The sequence below is a fragment of the Cnephaeus nilssonii genome (genome assembly GCF_951640355.1).
Source record: "Cnephaeus nilssonii genome assembly, chromosome: 4".
NCBI classification, from domain to species: Eukaryota; Metazoa; Chordata; class Mammalia; order Chiroptera; family Vespertilionidae; genus Cnephaeus; species Cnephaeus nilssonii.
In genome coordinates, this window is record NC_137075.1 from 86,221,278 (window position 1) to 86,243,305 (window position 22,028).

At 42.4% G+C, this 22,028-nt stretch overlaps 1 protein-coding gene across 2 annotated transcripts in view; it reads right to left on the reverse strand.

Moving 5' to 3' along the window:
- Positions 1-22,028, reverse strand: part of ZFYVE1 (zinc finger FYVE-type containing 1) — a 45,255-nt gene that overhangs the window by 17,141 nt on the left and 6,086 nt on the right. For both annotated transcript variants that reach the window (XM_079769061.1, XM_079769060.1), the window contains exons 3-4: positions 6,969-7,473; positions 3,518-3,732 (exon numbers count right to left, since the gene is read on the reverse strand). In XM_079769061.1, coding sequence (XP_079625187.1) covers positions 3,518-3,732; positions 6,969-7,473 — 720 coding nt within the window. The remainder of the gene's footprint in view (positions 1-3,517; positions 3,733-6,968; positions 7,474-22,028) is intronic.

Sequence of the window (22,028 nt, forward strand, 5' to 3'; positions counted from 1 at the left end):
CTCAAGGCTACTTGTAAAAATAAATACAATATAAAACAAAATAGAAAATAAGTGGAGAAGAACAGACAGCAATTATATTATACACTGCTATGAACTATGAAGGCTTCAGTTAGAATGTATTTTAAAAGCAATAAAATTCTAGTGGGTCAATTTGCCGAATATAGTCCTCACAGGTAGCTTCCTATTAAAGTGATAGAGAACTAACAACTTCTAATATAAAGTGGATTAAAACAAAACAACCAAAAAAAAAAAGATAAAAACATTTTTTTTGTCAAAGATCTGAGTAAATTGCCAGAACCCTACAATTGGCCCTGGCCAGGTACGTCGGTTGGTGCATCATCCTGATACACCAAGTTTTCAGGTTCAATCACATACAAAAATCAGGACCCATACAAATCAGGACACATACAGAAATCAACCAATAAATGCATAAATAAGTGGAACAATAAATTGGTTTCTCTCTCTCTTTCTTCCTCTCTAAAATAAATAAATGTTTAAAGAATCCTACAATTTCCTGGGTATAGCTCAAAACATACTTAAACAAAAAATGCCTTGTCATGGACAAGAGCAGTGGGTCCCACGTCTCAGTACAGCACAGCCCCTACCTCAGAGAACAGAAAACGTAGGGTAGGGTCCAGGTGAAACTCAGGTGAGGACACCACTATCAGAAATCATCAGAACTCAGCTGACAAGGCTCATTTTAATCTCAGAAAGCTTTGAGATTCATATCACCTCCTAAGAATACAGTGTAACTATTTTTCTTAAAAGTGCCCAACAAATGGCCTGGAGTAGGCCACCCAAGACTCTTAAGGGTGAAATCACTAATTACTGCTTAAGCACTCGGTGTCCCTGATGGTCTTATTTAAACATTAACCCAGCTACTGGCCTTGCAGCCAAAACTCCTATCGATCAGATTTACAGCCCTTTGCATAATAAAGTATGGATTCAGCCTCTTTGGAGAATGTTTGCAATACTTGGGTGTGTTCTTCCACTTTGACTACCTGTGAGCCCTTACATGGCCACTAGCCTGTACATCTAAGTACACTTTAATCTCACATTCTAATTAGAAGTATGTATATCATGAATTATTCAAATATAATCATTTTTCATAGTTTCTTTCTTAATATTATTCACAACAGTTAATAATACTTATTGAACATTTACCATATGACAAGTATGTTGCTTCTTAATGTATGTTGTTCTCATTTAATCCCCACCTCAATTTAATTAGGAACATTCTATTATTACCCCAATTGTTCTGATGAGGAAAAATGTTTGAAGAAGTGCTATAAGGGCAAAGACTGTTGTCTATCTTGGGCTCCACTCTATTTCCAGCACCTCAGATTCTACCTGGCATAGAATGCACTCATTTATTTGTTCAATGAATTAATGAACAAACAAGTTAATTCATTTCCCAAGACTAAGCAGCTGGTAAGTAGCAGAACTGGGATTCTGACACGTCTGACTCCAGAGCCCAAGCTTTTAACCACTGTTAGTCCATTTGGGCTGCTATACAAAACTAGAGGCCCGATGCATGAAATTCCTGCAAGAGTAGGCCTGCCTTCCCCCGGCTGCCGGCACCAGCTTTTCCTCTGGCACCAGGGACCTGGGCTTCCCTCACAGCCCCCTGGCTTTTGTCCGGAAGGACGTCCAATCTAATTAGCATATTAAGCTTTTATTATTATAGATACCACAGACTTAACAGAAACTTATTTCTAACAGTTCTGGAAGCTGGAAGTCCAAGGTCTGGGCACCAGTACAGTCAGGTTCTGCTGAGAACCTGCTTTCTGGTTCATCAATAGTGTCTTCTCACCGTGTCCTCTCTTGGGGGGAGGGGTCAGGGAGCTCTCTGGCGCTTCTTTTATAAGGGCATTACCCTCATTCACGAGGGCTCCATCCTCATGGCCCAATCACCTCCCAAAGTCCCCTAACACTAACACACTGGGCATTGAGGATTTCCACATAGGAATTTTGGGAGGACACAAACATCCAAGCCTGTAGAAAACTCTGCTAAAACCACAAACCTTTTTTGAATGGTAACTTTTCATTTTGACATATAATTTCAAGCTTGTAGAAAAGTTGCAAGAATAATACAAGAAACTCCTTATACACAGTTTACCCAGATTCACTAATTGTTAACACTGTGCCCTACACTGCAGACCTTTTAAACTCAATGGATTAAGCAAATCAGCCTAGGCCCAGCATTGTTCCCTGTGTAAACCAGGGCCTGCCTAGCTTTGCGCCAAACTCCCTTCTACCCCTCCTTCCTTTCCCTCCCAGGTCCAGTCTCTGTCCCCTGACCCTCAGGGCATCCTCATATCCCAGCTCCAATCTTCTTGTTAACATTTCCCTGTTCTCTCGCCAGGTCCTGCAGCCCAACACTGCCCCAAAGGCCCTGCTCCTTCCCAGCACTTCTGTCCTAAGCCTGAAGCCATAGTAACACAGAGGTGTACACAAAGCAAACCACAAAAAGTAAGCAATTTTTCACCCAGATGGATTTCATGAATTCATTATAAAGAATGGTAAAATAAAGAAGCACATACTGAAGATAAAATACTGTGTTGAAATAAAATCCTTGAAATACTAAAAATAAGCAAAATAGAAAAGACACCAAATAAGCAAAAATACTTAAAATTAGATTCTACATGCAACTATATGAGATGATAGAAAAATGATAGATCAGATAATACAAGAATAAACTTATATAGTATGCAGGCCAGATGTTCCCCACACCTGGATTAAATGAACAAATCCTTTGAACTTTGGTATCTCATAAACAGCAATTATTGTTATCCATATATGTTTATGGTTTTTTTCTTGGCCAAATTTCTACCTGTGATACTAGTTTTCCATTTACAGTGATTACAAAATGTTGCCTACTTCCATAAATTAATTTAGGTTAAAAACAAAAACAGGTGAGTCTATATAAAGAAAAACAAAAGGGCTGTCCACATAACTGAGCGTCAACATGAGTCGGCTCACCAGAGTTGGGCCACACCATCCATTAATTAATGCTTTTTCCTATTCCCTAAAAGCCTAGTTTTTCCCTGATATAAGGACCTATCATTTTTTTTAAAACATATTTTTATTGATTTCAGAGAGGAAGGGAGAGAGAGAGTTAGAAACATCAATGATGAGAGAGAATCATTGATTGACTGCCTCCTGCACGCCCCTTACTGGGGAATCGAGCCCGCAACCTGGGCAGGTGCCCTTGACCAGAATCGAACCTGGGACCCTTCAGTCCACAGGCCAACACTCCATCCACTGAGCCAAACCAGCTAGGGCAGGACCTATCACTTTTTAACTATCACCTAAGATTCCTCTGCACTCGAGCTCCTAGCAAGATGAGGTCATTTGAGAGATGTAAACTCCACTCATGCACTTCCTTTTCCTATAACCTCTCTTTCAGCCCAGGTTTCCAATCACCAGTACCAACAAAAGCTGGAGAACTGAGTGTTCTCACCACCCACTGGCACTCCAGTGAGAAGCACTCGAGGCGAGGCGGGAGCCAACTGACCTTCAGGGCTTTGAAGATGACTCCTGGGTGTCGGGGAGAACGGGTGGTGTTGTTCTCTAGTTGCTGCTCCAAAGCTCTCCGAAGCCCAGAGAAGTCGGTGGGAGGGTTGTAAGTCCTGGTTCCCTTGTAGTGAATGGAACTGAAGGCTTCAGGAAAGCGGCCCAGCTTCCGGAAACGGTCCTGGATGAGCTTCTCCGGCACCTCTGACGGGTGATCTGGACAAGCAAAAAGAGGTACATGAAAAGTGACCTTTCGTTTGTTTGTTTGTTTACACTCCTCACCCGATGATATGCTTTTATTAATTTTATTTTTATATATTTATTCTTTTATTGATTTCAGAGAGGAAGGGAGAGGGAGAGAGATGGAAACATCAATGAGAGAGAGAATCATTAATTGGCTGCCTCGTCACTGGGGACCAAGCCTGCAACCCGGGCATGTGCCCTGACTGGGAATCAAACGTGATCTCTTGGTTCATAGGCTCAACCACTGAGGTACGCCATCTGAGCTGTTTTTATGGATTTTAGAGAGAGAGGAAGGGGGAGAGAGAGTGAGAAACATTGATCAATTGCCTTCCATACGCCCCAATCCGGGATCGAACCCAAAACCTTGAGCCACCCAGCCGGGGCAACAGTGACCTTTCTTTAAAAAAAAATAAAAAGTCACCCCTCTTTCATTACAAAAGTCTGACTCCATATATATATACAAAATACTTAAGCAGGCAAGGGTTACCCTGTTAGAATTCAGGTTACCCTATCTAGCAGGACTGAGCAGGATTTCTATGAAGAGGGTGGTGGTGTGTCAAGATCTCGAACTGATTTCACGGGTATGTTCAGGTAGTGAAAATTCATCAAGTTATACACTTCTGATATGATGTGCACTTCTCTCTCTGTACATTATTCTTCAAGAAACTTTTTTTTTAACCTGCTCATAATGCCCTGGCCAGTGTGGCTCAGTTGGTTAGAGCATTGTCCCGGGCCGTAAAGATCCAAAATAGCACAAAAATGCTGATTCCAGGAGGCATTCGAAATTTAGCATTTCCAACCTCCTCTCCTTACCTTACAATCAATTGCTATGAATTACTTCTTCCATTCCAGAACACTTAGATTTCTTGTCTTCCCACTAAACCAAAGTCCTCCATATTCTAACTCCTTAATATGGCCCAGTCTGTCCACTTCCCTCCTACTGCCACTGCCCTGGCTCACCCATCACTTCGCACCTAGAACTGTGAAAACCTCCTGGCTGGTCTCCCTGACTCTTCCAGGCATGCCTCTCCAGTTCATCCTACAACAGGATCTTTTGTAAACATAGGATTGACTGTGTAACTCCCTGCTTAAAATCCTGTCATACTTAAGAACTGAGTCACAGCCATCCACCATCTAATTCCCAAGAATATCTCCACCATTCCTTCTTATACAATCTATGCTTCAGACACGCTGAGCCTCTTCATTTATCCACTGAGCGAACATCAGAGGAGGAATCAAGCACTAGGCCAGTTTGGATATAGCAGTGAGTAAGACAGACAAGGTTCCTGCCTTTGTGGAGTTTCCATTCGAATGGGAAAAGATCAAAAACAAGTAAGCAAATACACAGCATGATTTCAGATAGCGAAAAGTACCCTGATGCAAATGAATAGGGTGATGCAATAAGAGTACAACCACCAGGATGCAGGAACAACTTTAAGGACAGTCAGGAAAGGCTCCGAGGAGATGAGAGTTGACTCTGAAAAACCTATGACTAGCTGGGGGAAGAGCAGCGTATGCAAAGGTGTCAAGAGAGAAAAGGATAGGACTAGTGGAGGGAGTATACACATATGTCGTGTGTGCACATATACAAACGTGTGAAAAGAGGAGGGCATTTAGTGGGTGAGGGGAGGGAACGAAGGAGGATAACTAGAGAAGTTCAGAGACGCAGCTAGGAGTTAGAGTGAGGACACCATAATTAGGAGTTTGGATTTTATTTTGATGTAGTACAAAGCCGCTGACAGGCTGTAAGCAGGAGTATGACATGACCTAATTTATAAACTAAGCTTTTAAAAAGATCACTCTGGATGCTGTGTGGAGGATGCACTGAAGGGAGCTACAATGGAAGTCAGGAAGCTGTAGTAGAACTACCACAGTTCCCTGGACCCAACTTACTCCTTCAAACTACTGATTTGCCCTTCCTAGAGCATCCCTCTTCCCCTCTGCTACCTAGCCAAGTCTCTAGAGTTCAAATGTCACCTCCTCTTTCCTAGATCCCATTAGAAGGTATAGAGTGTCGTTCTTCCACACTCCCACAGCTCCAGTACCTACATCTACTACGGAACAGAACACCCGTGGTTCCTCCAACTAGACTGTGATTTATTTGAGGGTGGGAATTGTGTTCCTTTTCAGCTTGGTGCCCCAGTGCTCAGCACATTGTGCACTTAGTAAACTTTGTTAACTGAATGAACAGGCAAATGGTGTAACTGCTTTCAGGGACAATACTAATCACCTGCATCCAATTACTGTTGTTGCACCTGCTCCCTCAACCTCCTTCTCAGGTCATGATCTCACTTCCTATTTATCTAAGAAAACAGAAACAATAAGACAACACACACACCTCTTACTTGCAACTGTGTCCATATACTCTATCTTCTCTCCCATTGTTATAGATGAACTGTCCATGCTCCTAAGGTCAATGTCCCTCCTGTCTCTTACATCTACTTTCCAGTGAATTACTCTCATCAGTACACAAATATCTGCAATACCTTTCTTTTCTTTCTTTTTTTTTTTAATACCTTTCATCTTAAATTTTAAAAAGGGAAAATTCCTTGAATTCCCACATTAGCCTGCAGCTATCATTTATTTGTCTGCTAGCCTTTATAGAACTCTGAAAGAGTTGAATATACTCACTGCCTTCATTCTTCTCCTCCTATTCACTCTCAATCCCACTCTGACTAGGCTTTCCTACTCACCATCCCTGGGAAACAGGTCTTATACAGACCACCAAGGACCTCTATTTTGCCAAAGCCATTCAACAATTCTTGATCCTCATCTTGACCATAAGCAGATTGTGTGTGTGTGTGTGTGTGTGTGTGTGTGTGTGTGTGTGTATTTATTGATTTCAGAGAGAAAGGGAGAGGGAGAGATAGAAACATCAATGATGAGAGAAAATCACTGATCGGCTGCCTCTTGCAAACCCCCTACTGGGGATCGAGCCCACAACCCAGGCATGTGCCCTTGGCCGGAATCAAACCCGGGACCCTTCAGTCCACAGGCCTACGCTCTATCCACTGAACCAAACTGGCTAGGGCCATAAGCAGATTTCGACAAGGTTGATTCATTCCGTCCTTCTGGAAACACTTCCTTACGTCTTGCCCAGGCAGAAATTTTTCTAGGCAATGGCCACCATCCAGTTGCTTTTACAGCCCAATGGCTGCCTCCTTGTACCAAGAAAGGTCAATTTGTGACACAGTACCCCATCTACTCACCAGAGCCCAGTAGTTGAGTGTGCACAGTCTCATGGAAAATGATAACAGCAGGGCCCAGGGTGGACAAGGGCACATCCAGGCCACAGCGGGCAGTAGTAGCCTTGAGCTCCTTGGTGAAGTGCTTCAGATAAGCTTCTGAGGCGTCCCCAAGGAACTTGAAGAGGTCATTATGCAGCCGGTCTGCATGAGTTCGATAGATGACGAGGTCTGAGATGGCCAGGACCTTAAGCAGCAGCCGTGTTCTCTGGCTTATGTTCACCGTAGCCCCCAGGAGCCCTTCCGTGTCTATCACTGCTACTTTGTGGACTGGGTCGTATGCTGCCCACACTCCCACGGTGCAGGACTCCTGGGCAGGGGAGGTTTTGAAGACTTCACGGCCATAAAAGAAAGTGTGATTGAGAGTATGAGACTTTCCATCACCAGTATTTCCAAAAATGGAAACAACCTTCAGATGCTGATCAGGTTTGCAGTCCAATTTCCTAATAAAGTCCTCTTCATTAGACACCTTAAAAAAAAAAAAAAGACAATGAAATCAAGAAATGGCAAAATAGCTAGAAACATGTGCAAGAAGAAAAAATGCTTCCCAGAGTCAAGGTCCTTGACTGACTTGTTAAAATGGCAAAGAAAAGAAGCCCCAGTATAACAGCTCCACCCAGCCCTTACCCTTAGCAAAGAGCTAACAGGAACTTTTAAAGCCTCAGTCAGTATCAGAACTTAGTAGTCATAAAGAACTAAAAGTATAAAATTCTCAGAAGACGACATAGGAACAAATTTTTATGACTTTGGATTAGGCCATGGTTTCTTAGTTAATACAGCAAAAGCTATACAACAAAAGAAAAAGTGGATAAAATGGACTATCACAAATGAAAGCTATCATTCTGCAAAGGATATCAGCAAGGCAGTGAAAAGACACCCAAAGAATGGGGAAAAAAAATTGTAAATCATATATTTGATAAGGGTCTAGTGTTTAGGGTATGTAAAGCATTCAACACGAGCCTGACCAGTGTGGCTCAGTGGTTGAGCATCGACCTATGAACCAGGAGGTCACAGTTCGATTTCCGGTCAGGGTACATGCCCGGGTTACAGGCTCAATCCCCTGGGGGGCCGGGAGGGGCATGCAGGAGGCAGTAGATCAATGATTCTCTCTAATCATTGATGTTTCTATCACCCTCTCCCTCTCCCTTCCTCTCTGAAATCAATAAAAACTTTTTTTTTAAATAATGCCAGGCCCTACCCAGTGTGACTCAGTTGGACCATCATCTTGTGTACCAGAAGGTTGCCAGTTATATTCCCAGTCAGGGAACATGCCTGGGTTGAGGGTTCCATCCCCAGAGAGGGCGTGTACAGGAGTCAAACAATCGATGTTTCTCTCATACCTTGATGTTTCTCTTTTTCTCTCTCTCCCCCTTTCCCTCTCTCTAAAATAATAATAATTATATTTATACATATATATAATTATATGTATTACATATATATGTATATATGCACACACACACACAACTATTTTAAAAAGGCCAGGAAGGAAGAGACCTGGTGCCAATGAAATATCAAGAGCTCCAAAAAGATTCTCAGGGCCACTACTCTCAGAACACAGATTCCCAAGAACAAAATTCCTAATCCAAACAAGTAATGTTTTACTCCAGCTAAAAGAGTGATGAACCTTTACAGCAAGTATCCTCCAGCCATAAGAGAAAAAACACCTTCCTGATACTCGAGTATGCTGGTTTGAAAAAGAGGAACTAGAGAAATGTAAATAGACCACTGGATGTGATCATATCAGCCCTCATTTCCCATAACCTCAAGATGGTAAACCACTCATCATTCTATTAATAACATCACTATTGTTACATAGTTAGAAGCCTTAATGTTAATGATCAGACTAATAATTTTCTAAATGCCCACTATATCCATGAGGGCAGGACCCTGTCTATTTTCTCTTTACATCTCTAGCATTTGGAACACCACATGACATAGAGGAGTTCATTGTCCAGCTATTGAATAAATGAATGCCAGACACCCTGTTTGCCATTTTAATCACTTTTCTCCACCCTATATCTTCCTTAGGGCTTACCACACAGCCTCATTCAATCAACCTGGTAATGGGCTCATGATTTACCAGACAACTGAGAGGAACAAGAAGTTACATGGAACAGCTCATTTTATTTATTTACTTTAAATCTTTATTGTTGAAAGTATTACATATATCCCCCTTCCCCCCCCCCCCAGTAACTCCCTCCAGCCCACCCCCACTCCCCGACCCAGGCTTTCACCACTTAATTGTCTATGTCCATCAGTTATGCATATATACATACATGGTCTTCGGTTGATTACCTCCCACCCACCCACCCTCCACCGCCCGCCTTCCCTCTGAGATTCTGCACTCAGAACAGCCCATTTTAGACTGGTGTCACTCAGCCAGCCTGGTTCCAAGCTGCTAAGTTGGCCAGCAGGAGAAACAAAACAAAAGCTCCATAAAGGCCAGCTGGTGTGGCTCAGAGGTTGAGCATTGACCTATGAACCAGAAGGTCACGGTTCAATTCCCAGTCAGGGCACATGCGCGAGTTTCGGCTCAATCCTTAGTGGGGGGCGTGCAGGAGGCAGCCGGTCAATGATTCTCTCTCATCATTAATGTTTCTATCTCTCTCTCCCTTCCTCTCTGAAATCAACAAAATAATATCTATAATAATAAAAGGGTAATATGCTAATTAGACTGGACGTCTTCTGAACGTCTTTCTTGACGAAGCCTGGGCAGGAAGGAAGCAGCCCGGGCCCCGGGTGCCGGAGGGAAGCTGGTGCCGGCAGGGGGGTGGGGGGGCTGGGGGGATGAGGAAGGCCTACTCTTGCACGAATTTTCGTGCATTGGGCCTCTAGTATTTTTTAAAAGCTCCATAAACCTCTACTAGCAAGGATCCACCATAAGAGCCATTTACCTTCTCAAACAGTCCCCTCAGTATCCATAAGCGTTGAAGAGTACATCTAAGGATTTTCTCCCCTAGAAATCTACTCTGTTATGAATCTGTTAGCCCACAACTGTTACCCATATATGTAATAGGAGGCACCTATAAAGGGACACATGGGAGCCTTCAGGTACAGAATTAAATGTCTCATTACTCATACTGATTAAGTACTGACTAAATGATGTACATAACATATATAAATTCATTTGGGATGAAAATAAAACACTCCCTGTAAGCATCTGGGATATTGTTTGGGCACTTGGTATCCTGGGGTATTAAACACATCTGTTCATGTGTTGGGCATATACAACTGAGTCTAGAGCAAAGAATTCTGGGAGAAGAAGTTCAAAGCTCTAAGCTGGGTTTTGTTTTTTGTTTTTTCTTATTAATTGATTTGAGGGAGGGACAAACATTAATATAAGACACATGGACTGTTTGCCTCCCGTACACGCACCCCGACCGGGAATCGAATCTGCAGCCTGGGTATGTGCCCTGAGTGGGAATCGAACCCGAGACCTTCTAGTACACAGGGACAATGCTTCAACCAACTGAGCCACACCGGCCAGGGCCATAGGCTGACAGTCCTAGCTAATCATTTAACATGCACTGACTGCATTTTTTTTCATGTGTAAAATGGGGTATAGCCACTTTTGCCTCCCTTGACAGGGTAGTGGTTGCTAATCAAATAAATAGATAAATGAGAATGTGCCTTGCAAACAGAAAACATGGTTCATTTTTCCTTCCTGTATCTTTCACATAATTTTGCTCCCAGTTTTACTACTCAATTCATCTTTAAATGAGCCAGGAGAGAACAACCTAGGCCTAGGTGGTAGCAAGACTGGTTTTCAGTGAGGGAAGGAAAAAGTAAAAATAAGAAGACTCCCTTTGATGAGGGAAGGAAAGGGCCAGAAGGGAACAAGGCTCCTGCTCCACTGGTTCTTCCTGTTTGTAATCAATGATCCTACTTTGCATAGCACAATGCCTGGCACGAAGTAAGCACTCAATAAATATTAGCCGTTAATATTTAAAGACCAGCACTGGGAAAACATCCAGGGGCACTGCAGCAGCAGCTGGGCTGGGACCTGCTTGGTGCTCAGAAGTTGCTCATTCAGGTACTAAATCAGCAATGGTGAAGTGTAAACTGATTCTACCTAAAAAATGCTTGCTGCTTGCTTCTGATAACTTCTTTCCTCTCCCTCAAAGCAAAACAACATATTATCATTCATACTGGCTTTACGACTCTTAGTAAAGTTGGCATCTAACGGCACACACATCTTCAAGAAACCAAACAGTATACCTCTTCATCTCACTCACAAAGCTTTTCACTTTGTGTAGAGTTTGAAGTTGAGTTTCTAAAATGAAAAATAACAGTACTCAGTGAACTTCATTGTTCCAAGTTAGAATTCAGAGCAGTTCATGGTAGTGAAAAGAATCCAGCAGTCAACCTCTGACCCAAGCAGGCACCAGAATGACAATCTCCCTTAAGAAATTCCTTCTTAGCCCTCCCAGAATAATCCAGGAAGAATGGCCAACCACATGGGCTTTGTTCTGAGGAGGCCTGGGAAGGGAAAAGCAAGAGATGGGGAAAGAGCCTTGGAAAGTCAAGTTCAACAGAACACAATCAGACTCCTGAAATTAAACACCAAAGACAACAGAAAACAATCCCAAGGCAAGTAGCTCAGCATTGAGGTTCTTTCAATTTTGGCCTCTCTGGATGAAGAGGATCTAATTGGTACCAACTACAATCATACAGTCCTTCAAATCTTTATAAAGGTGTTCCCTGTGGCCAAGGGCAAAAATCAGCTCCTAACCAAAGCAATAGAAAGAGCTAAGGGACACTTGCTTGCTTTCAGTAACAATCTAATGCTTATCATAAATTCCACCCCTGAACCAAAAAGATTATTTTTAAAAATATGTTTTTATTTGTTTTAGAGAGAGGGGAAGGGAAAGGGGGGAAAAGAGAGAAACATCGATGTGAGAGAGAAACATCGATTGGCTGCCTCCCACACGCACCCTTATCCAGAGATCAAGCTGCAACCTGGGCATGTGCCCTGACCAGGAATGGAACTAGCGACCTTTCAGTGCACAGGATGATGCTCAACCAAGTGAGCCATACTGCTAAGACCCAACAGATTATTTTATACCTCTTCATTGAGATTCTAAAACTAGTCTAAGTTGCCCTATCTAGTTGGGCTCAGTAGCTAGAACACTGGCCTGCAGACTGGAGGGTCCTGGGTCCGATTCCCGTCAAGGGCACATACCTCAGTTGCAGGCTTGATCCCTGGCCCTGGCTGGGGTGCGTGTGAGAGGCAACCAATCAACGTGTCTCTCTCACATCAACGTTTCTCCCTTTTTGTCTCTCCTCCCCTCCCACTCTCTCTAAAAAACAATGAAAAATATCCGAAGTGAGGATTAATAAAAAATAAAACCCAGTCTAAGTCGATAGTTATTCCCAAAGTTAAGTTCCTCTTCATTACTTTTCTGTGTTGGCCTCCAGTTTACTTTGCTTTCATTCCATTTTTGGCTGAGTTCAGTGGAAGATACTGAGCCCACTGAAACCAACCAGATTCTCGCTCTTATCAGAACTGGGACCACTATCCCAAAAGGAAACTATAACTTAATATTTCATTTATTTAAGAGAGCAGCACAGGTATAGAACTTGGGTTACAGTTTCCTTATTTCAGGGAAGGGAAAGGGGAAGTGGAAGGTGAGGGAACTCTTCCCTGACAAATCCAGACCGACTTCCATCATGTTGAAAAATGCTCCAGCCCTAACTGGTTTGGCTTAGTGGATAGAGCTTCGGTCCGCGGACTGAAGAAGGGTTCCGGCTTTGATTCCGGTCAAGGGCATGTACCTTGGTTGAAGGCACATCCCCAGTAGGGGGTGTGCAGGAGGCAGCTGATCGATGTTTCTCTCTCATCGATGTTTCTAACTCTCTATCCCCCTCTCTTCCTCTCTGTAAAAATCAACAAAATATATTTAAAAAAAGGAAGAAAAGAAAAATGCTCCAGGCAATGATTTAAGCCCATGGCCTAATTTTCAAACAGGATTTTACTTAAACAATGTCAACCAGTCAGTGGCCGTTCTAATTTTAAAGCCCAAATGATAAGGAGGCTCCATTCCAATAGCAAACCCCTACTGCCAGAAAGTTCTAGTAAACCTGTTTCTCTAACCCAGAGAGTTCAGAAAAAGGCCTCTCATTCTATCCTAAAAGAAGTGTATACCGGTATCTTTGTGTTCATCCATGTATGTATCAATAGCATAACATAAAAAGTACTGTTTCTCAATCAAATGTTTTCTTAAGACCACTGAAGGCATGAGATTGGCTTCACAAACACAATGAACACATTCGGTAAGGGCAAAGATCACTTCCTTCCACTCCAGTGTCCCCAAAGTGTTCCATTACTTGAGAGGTCAGGAATTCTCCCATGTCTTAGAACTACCCACGGTTCTTCTGACACGTGGCCTCACAGACACTGCCTGCCGCTCTCCTTTTACTCTAGAGCAGGAGAGAGATTGTTTCTATGAAGAGATGATCCACACAATGAATTCTTTAAAAATAGTCATTTTTAGCTTCATGATCAGTCTCTTTGACCTCAACCAATTCAGCTCTCCATTTATGTCTGAACTAGTGGCCCGGTGCACGAATTCGTGCACATTGAAAGGAAATTAATTAATTAATAATTCATATCGCTATTCACCCTTTCTCTATAATAGAAGTGTCAACCAAATTCACGATCAACAATGACAGATCAAAACACAGGTGCGATTGGCGCCAGCAAGAGCTTTATATGTATCGTGCATGGGTGAGTCAACTTAGCCTTTTATATATAGAGAATAAACTTGCTTAATTAGACCTGCTTTCTGATTTAGCTAAACTTTTTCCAGCCCAGTGAAGCACCCCAACTTCTCTTTCAGGTAACTGTCAGCAACACAGCAGTAAATATCAACATGAAGCAGGTTATTATTGTAGATCACGCAGGGAGAACAAAGGGTAAAATATTTAACTGCAGCAGTGTTTGACTATATTCTGTGCTGTGAGAAAACCTGAAGTCATTTTCAAGGTCCACCATTTCTTACTTCTTTTCAGGTGGGTCAAATTTCTGAGCTTTCTAAATCTCTGTTTTCCAGCTAATGAAAAGAAAATAGGATTCCACCGAGTCTCCTATCTACCTACTCCAGAACTTCTGTGAGGATCAAATGAGATGAGGCATGGGAAAACACTTCACAGACATTTGGTTAAAGTGTAAAATGTTTCCACCTGGCTATAAAGCAAGTTGTGTTCCTGGGCTGAAGAAATTTCAAAGAGGCTAGTCGCTAGGGAGAGGAAGCTGGGCATTGCTACATGACATCATTACCGGCACCCACAGCAACCGTTTCCAGGCTGGGCTGGGCTGGGCCATTTTGCACCATGGGGTCTCGGCAGCATTGGCTGCAATTCGGTGGGCTGTTGCTCCAAGATGGTGGCGGGGCCTGTGTCCCACTTGGGGGAAGCCAAGTGTTGATTTGTGGGTGCCAGGTCTGTGGTACTGTTTCTCTGTAAATGGTCAGTGCGCATCATGGCAGCTCCTGCATTGAGTGCCTACCCCCTGGTGGTCAGTGTGCATCATAGCTATCGGTCAGATGGACACTTAGCATATTAGTCTTTTATATAATATAGATAGATAGAAAGCTTTCCAAAGCAAAACTGAATTCTGAGGACAGACTGGAAATACTGAGGCATCCTCAAGAGCCACATCATCCTCAAGGGACTCTTCCAAGGAACTTACAGATGGGAGATGCAGCTCCCCTTTTAAGTGGCCAGCTACAAAAACAGGCACAGCCCGGCTGGTGTAGCTCAGTGGTTAAATGTCAACCTATGAACCAGGAGGTCCCGGTTTGATTCCCAGTCAGGGCACATGCCTGGGTTGCGGGCTTGATCCCCAGTAGGGAGCATGCAGGAGGCAGCCGATCAATAATTCTCTCTCATCACTGATGTTTCTCCTCTCTCTTCCCCTCTCCCTTCTTCTCTGAAATCAATAAAAATATTTTAAAAAAACAACAACAATGGGCATAAGGTCCAGTAAAGGCTCTGAGACTTAGCAGTGAAAACATGAGGCTAGACAGAAGACAAGAGAGCTAGGTTCAAGTCCACCTCTACCTGAATTACACCAGGGATAATTTACTCAACCCTTCTCTTTCTCAAAGTCTTCATTCTCAACCCATCATCTCTGTTAACATCGTCCTGGTTCTGAGATTCCCAAATAGAATGTACTCCATGCTAGCAAGGGGTCTGTATTGTTCACCACTGCAGCCCCAGCACAGGGCCTGACACCTAATAGGAAATCAACACATATTTGTTAAAACAAATTAATAAACTCAGCACAAAATGCAGATGCTACAGGCTCTTTAGAACGAAACAGTCCCTATTACCATTAAGTGTTCACCCAACCAGTCTCCACCACTCACTAACTTTAGAATAACCTTAAAGAAGTTATTTAATTTACCTGAACCTCAGCTTGCTGTGAGGATTAAGTGACACGATGTACATCAAGCACTTTGCACAGTGGAGGCATGTAGCAAATGCTAGAGAAGTGCTGACTGACATTATTGCCGTAGCTGTCTGGTTCACCTCCAGGCCAGTTATTGCAGCCACTACAGAATTTGCATTCCATTACCCCAATTAAAAACCCTCCTGGAGGAAGTTTTCCAATAAATGCCTCTTTATAGAATTAGGGATAATGGGACAAGGAAGATACTCAGTATTTACCACTCCCTCCCTCAAAAGGATGTGTCTTCCATTTAACGGGAAAAAAAGCTGTTATAAGGTTGCATAATACATATATTATGCATAAGAAAGCATTCAGTCTTCAAAAGAATGATTCCAAGAATTATCACTACACCAGAGACTCACTAAAGTGCTCTTCTCACAGTTTATGCCGAAGATCTTAGTAGATGGCACAGCTTTATAAGGAGATCTTTGGTGTCTGAGTCCAAAACTGAGAGGGGTCTGGTTTCTATTCAATATGGAGTGAGATAGTAGAGCCGTGGTTAAGTAAGAATATAGCATATAACTATTTTAAAGTCAATTAACAATAGTAACTCCTCCAGCAATAACACCCTCCTCTCAATGGCCATATTTTCTCCATAACGCTCTGACATTATGCACCTTATTCTATGTATTTGTCTTCTACTACCACTAGACGGTCCTCTCACCAAGGGCAAATTCAGAGTCTTACTGCCACTTTGTATCTCCTTCAGTTGTCAGCACAGAGTAGGCACTCATTAAATGTTTAATTAAATGTTACATTTATTTACTCTCATTAGCACATTTCATTCATTCAACAAATATTTGAGTACGTACTATGTGCCAAACACTGTCTAGATGCTGACGAACAGAAGAGGTAAAAATCACTGCCCAGCCCAGCCAGCGTGGCTCAGTGGTTGTGCGTCAACCTTTGAACCAGGAAATCACTGTTTGATTCCAGTCAGGGCACATGCCCAGTTGCTGGCTTGAGGGCATGCAGGCAACAGCTGATTACTGTTTCTCTCTCACATGGATGTTTCTCTCTTTCTCTCCTTCTCCCTTCCTCTTTCTCTAAAAATCAATTAGAAATCTTTAAAATAAATAAATAAATTGATTAGTAAAATGGCACAAGGTAACCTTCTGGGGGGATAGAAAAGTTCTCTACCTTGACCTTGGTGGGGAACAGGGGGGTTACTCGTGTACATATAGTTGTCAAAACTCATAGAACTGTACACTTACAATGTGTAAATTATACCACAAAAGAGTTTATTCTTAAAAGTCGTGTCATGTCATGTACTTTTTTTTATGTCAGGTCAAATGGTGATAAGTGCTGTGAAAAAAAATCGGGATATAAGACTAGGACTACAAAGTGGGGATAAGGGTTGCTCTTATAAATACGATGGTCAGGGAAGGCTGCACTTTAATGCCCAAATCTAGGTCAATCCTTTAAAAAAAAAAAAAAGTATCCAACTCAATTTTCTGTGGTAATGAAAGGAAAAGGAATGTCATGAACAATGAAAAACAGACTTTAAACCTGAAATCATTTATGTTTAATTCTAGACAGAAACTTCCCCCTCCCCCAAAAGTGACAGATTTTTCAGAGATTACTCAAACTAATAAGGCACATAATTGACACTCAATAAATGTTTATGACTGTTGTTAAATGACACATGTAAACTGAATTGAGCCCTTAGAAAAAGGTTATGAGAGATTATGGAAAACACTTTAGACACTAGGCAGAAGCTGGAAAGCAGAGGAATTTCTAAAATACCCTAGGACTGCTGAATTGCTCTCTTCACCTGAAGCTGGGGTGTCTGTGCCTACATGTCAGAATCAAGCTCTGTCAGTTCTGCTCAAGCATTCCACCATCTAGACTCAAATTCCCTGGGAAAGACAGCAATAATTCAGTCACAAGTAGAAGGAAATCAGAAGAGGGGGAAATTTTCCAGAGCTGCTAGGAAGTAGAATCATCCTCCAGTGAAGTCAAGGCAGAGGTCAAGTGCTTACATATGCTGGTATACACACTCTTCTGCCCAAGCACGCCAGCCACTACCAAGACAACCACACAAACAGTTCAAACAGAGCCTCTTCATTTCTGGCCAAAAGTCATTGGAAAGAGGCAAAATGAACAAAACATCCTCCAAGGAAGCATCCACCCTTTCCTGCCTCCAAAAATCCTCCCATGTCCTGCCCAGGGGTCTTTCCAATTCCCCTTGCCTGGAACCTTCTACAATCCCTTCTCCAGGGTCTCATCCATTAGCTTTCCTCTGATTTCCCACCACCAATCAAATGTGCTCCATTCGGTTAGCAGTTCTAAGCCCAGAGAGAAATGATCTCATGGGAGCTCCTCCCAAAGCAAGCAAGACTCCCCAGGAAACTGCAGCCTGCTCTCAGAAGCCCTTCCCTGCTCCAGGACAAACTCGAAGGTGGTACGACCAGGAGATGCATCCACAGGGAAAACAAAGAAGGTCAACAGGATAAGAAATCTTCCTCTTATACTACCCCTGACTCAGAAAGCCAGATGTTTGCCCAATTCCAGAAAAAAATCCATCACTTTAAGGAAGTGACAGACCAGAAAAAATGAGAATTGCACAAACTGGAGGTAACTTGAAATAGTTAAAAATAGGTTCCCTGAAAAGCTGACTCACAGTGATTTTGATGGCTTATATGGGTCAGATTTTAAACAGCCCTGCACTAAACAAAATAGCCTCCCAGGTTAAATGCCAGGAGCCTGTTACAACAGCGCAAGGCTGAGAAAGCTCAGAAGATGCAGAGCAGAAACTGAAGGCACACAATAGGGGCTCTCTCATTTTTTTGCCTGTCTGAGTCACCCTCAACCCTGCATTTCCCAGTAACCCCATACAATGCCTCCCCCTCCACCATTATTACTAAACAAAAGGGGCTTTTTCTTGGGCTTTTAGAAGTGAAAGGCGGCAGTCGTGGAGGGAGCCTCTGCTGCTTCTCCAATTATTGCTTATTATTTTGACAGGCAGACAGCTCCTGAACAGACCTATGGCTTTGTGTTACTTTTTAAAATATAGCACCTAAGAACCAATAGTAAATATATATTCATGTCCTGACCAGAACTTACCAAAAGGCTAAGAGCCACAGCACCAAAATTGGTCCTTACAAGAATGCGGCCATTGGGAGAGAAAAATGGGCAAGTCCCACGATGTAGAAGATTATGAGCCCTCTGGCTCATGACCTATTGACCAGAATTAAGTTAAGGGGTTCCCGCCAGCCTGTCTGAAACAAAGGGCCTGGAAAGAGCAAGCCCCACCCAGCAAGGTACCCTAGGCCCGGAAGCAGAGAAAGGGCCAAGGAGTCACCAGCAGATGAGGCTAGCACAGCCAGTTTGTGGTTCAGGATTCCCCAGCAGTCTGAAGACATCCTCTGCTATTTTCCATTCCTGGATCCCATTAAAATAATGTCTCTTTTAGCCAACTTAAAAAAAAAAAAAAAAAAGCCAAGTCCCAGTATTTTGAGCCACACTATTCTGGGACTGTAAACAAGTGACGCAGCCAAGTACCGTGATGGGTCTTCTTAAAGGGACGGTCTCAGTGAGATGAGGTCCACCACGGACTTCGCTGAGGGAAGGACAAAGAAGACTCCCTTGGTCTCCCGTTTCCTGGAGGGCCCAAGGCTGTCAATTTCTGAGTCAGGAGGGCCTGCCCAGTGGGTATTTTCTTAGCTTCTCATTGACCACCCCAGCTCACTGGGTTCTTTAACACCTTGCATGCTGGGCATGAGGAGTCTTTTGGCATGAAAAACTCCCTGGTTCTCCTAATGTCCCAGTCAGGGGTCAGTCAGCAAAAAGAGGAAACAGGGAAAATTTCCTGTCAGGCTGCTGCTCTATTCTCTTGGAAAGAGGACAGTTATAGGAAGTTTGTAGAAAAGAGACAAAGAGGAAAATGGGGTGATTATGGGGAAGAAAAAAAAAAACTTGTATGGGGTTTAAATGTATGTGTACATAAGAATGAAGAGAAAATTTTGAATCTTTTTTCCCATTTATGAATAAACATTCTGGTAAGATATCTGAATTCCTACTATCCTCTTCCTTCCCTTAAAGAACCCTAATTATTAGAACTATTCTTCTAACCTTTTGAGTTATTTGCTAAGGTTGTTGTCTCTAACTTCAAGAGATTACAGTGACTTGTCAGTGTGGATCAACTACTTATTATGGGCTGTAAATAATGGATCCTTAAATCCTTTGGTTTTCCTAGCACAATTCTACTGGGCCTAGAAAAATCAACAAACACACCCAGAAAGTCTAACTATTTCATATGCCAAAAGAAAATACTGATTTCACCTGGATTACTTCTGAGGAGTGAACAGAACCAAAAGAGGGAGAGAAAAAAATTAGTGTACCGATTAAATATTTTGTTCCTGATATATTTTCCACTTCACTAGAATCCAGGTCTCCTATTCAACCAAATCTTCATCTGTTAGATCAGGTTCCCAATCTCAGCACTACTGACATTTTGTACCAGATAATTATTATTTTTGTTAATCCTCACCCAAGGATATTTTTTCCCCTTTGATTTTTAGAGAGAGTGGAAGGGAGGAGGAGAGACAGAGAGAGGGAAACATCAATGTGAGAGACATGGATTGGTTGCCTCCCACACACACCCCAACTGGGGATGGGGATCAAGCCTGCAACTGAGGTATGTGCCCTGGACCAGAATCGAACCCAAGACTCTTCAGTCCATGGACCGATGCTCTAATGACTGACCCAAACCAGCTAGAGCCAGATAATTCTTGTTTTGTTTTGTTTTTTGGGGGGAGGGGGCTGCCCTAAGCATTGTAAGATACTTAGCAGCACCTTGGCTTCTACCCACTTGCCAGTAGCACCACCACCCCCAATCTGTGACAAGCAAAGGTGTCTCCAAACATGGCCAAATGCCCCCTAAGGAGGCAAAATCACTCCTGGTTGAGAATTACTGTGTTAGTTTAATACCAAATGAGGCTAATTTAGCTCTCTTTATTGCATAAATTTTGTTCTTAAAGACCTTTAGTTTTATAGATTCAATAAAAGTTGGGGTATTAAGCAGGTGCTATTTGCACAAACCAAATGCCCAGGCGTCACCACTAAGTTCTCTCATTCCCTCACTCCTCCACCCAATATATCAGCATTCATTTTACATCCAAACTGTGTCCCTCATTCATTAATATTTTTCCATCTCATCATGTCAATGATAACACCAAATCTAAGCCACCTCTCACCTCACCTTCTGCCACAGCCTCCGAAGTGGTTTCACCGCTTTCACTCGTGTCCCCCTACAATCACCACAATCTAGTCTTCACACTCTAGTAAAGGGACTTCTCTTAAAAAGTTCTATCAGGTCATGTGACTCTCTAGCATAAAGCAGATAGGTGCTTCTCATTAGTCTCATAATCCAGTTATTTCTAGGGTCTACAAGGCCCCATGTGATGTGGCACCTGCTTGTTTCTGCACCTGTTTCCTTAGCACACTCTACAACTCACTCCAGCCACACTGGCATACTCAAACATGCCGTCCCACCTTCTTTTTGTTCTCATTTCCCTCTGGAGGTCTATTTGCCCAGGTAGTATCAATCATCAGGTCTTTGCTTGTAAGTCACCTCTACAATAAAACCTTCCCTGACTATCCTCCAAGAGTGGGTTCCAAATCATCTTCCAGGCCCTGGCTGGGTAGCTTAGTTAGTTAGATCATAGTTCCGAAACACCAAGGTTGTAGGTTCGATCCCCGTTCAGGGCACATATAAGAATCAACCAAATGTATGTATAACTAAGTGGAACAACAAATTGATGTTGCTCTCTCTCCCTCTTCCTCTCTCTCGCTAAAATCCATCAATAAAAATAATAATACTTACTACAACTAAACCATCTGTTTATGTGTTTTACATATGTGAACTGTGCTTTCCCCACTCAAATGGTAAGTTCTAGGATGGCATGGACCAAGTTTTTTAACCATGTATCCCTGGAACCTAGAAAGTGCCTGGCACATAACATATGGTCAATAACTGTGATGAATTATTGAGTGGCTTTGGCTAGCAGGCCACAAATGAGTTTCTACTTCTGAGACCAAAAGTTAGTCTCTCATCAAATTTATAATTCTAGTACCCACTCAAATGACAACAATGCAATGATAAAAAATTTCCACCTCTAAAAGGTAACTTTTTGTCCTTTAAGTTTTCCAAAAAAAACTGAATACTTGAATCACTAGCAACAATCCTTAGGAGACTCTAGGCCATAGAATTTGAGGAAACCACACATAACATTAACTGCCTATAAGCTGCTAAAATATTCCTTATGTACACAGATGCCTAGAAACAAGAAAATAAAAACAAAGTTGGGTCCTAACTCATAGGATTTTTTTTTTTTTTTGTCTTTTCTCTTTCTTTTTTATTCCCCTTTTCTTTTCTTTCTTTCTTTCTTTTTTTTTTTTTTTTTTTTTTTTTACTTTTTTTCTTTCATAGAGTATTTATTGCTATGAGGAAGGAGTTCTTCAATGACAAGTCTTACATTTATATAGAGCTCTTTCATTTGATTCTTACAGCAGCCATGAGGAACTGGTGATCTGATGCTTTTGACCATATGAAGCTTAATTAGAAAGTT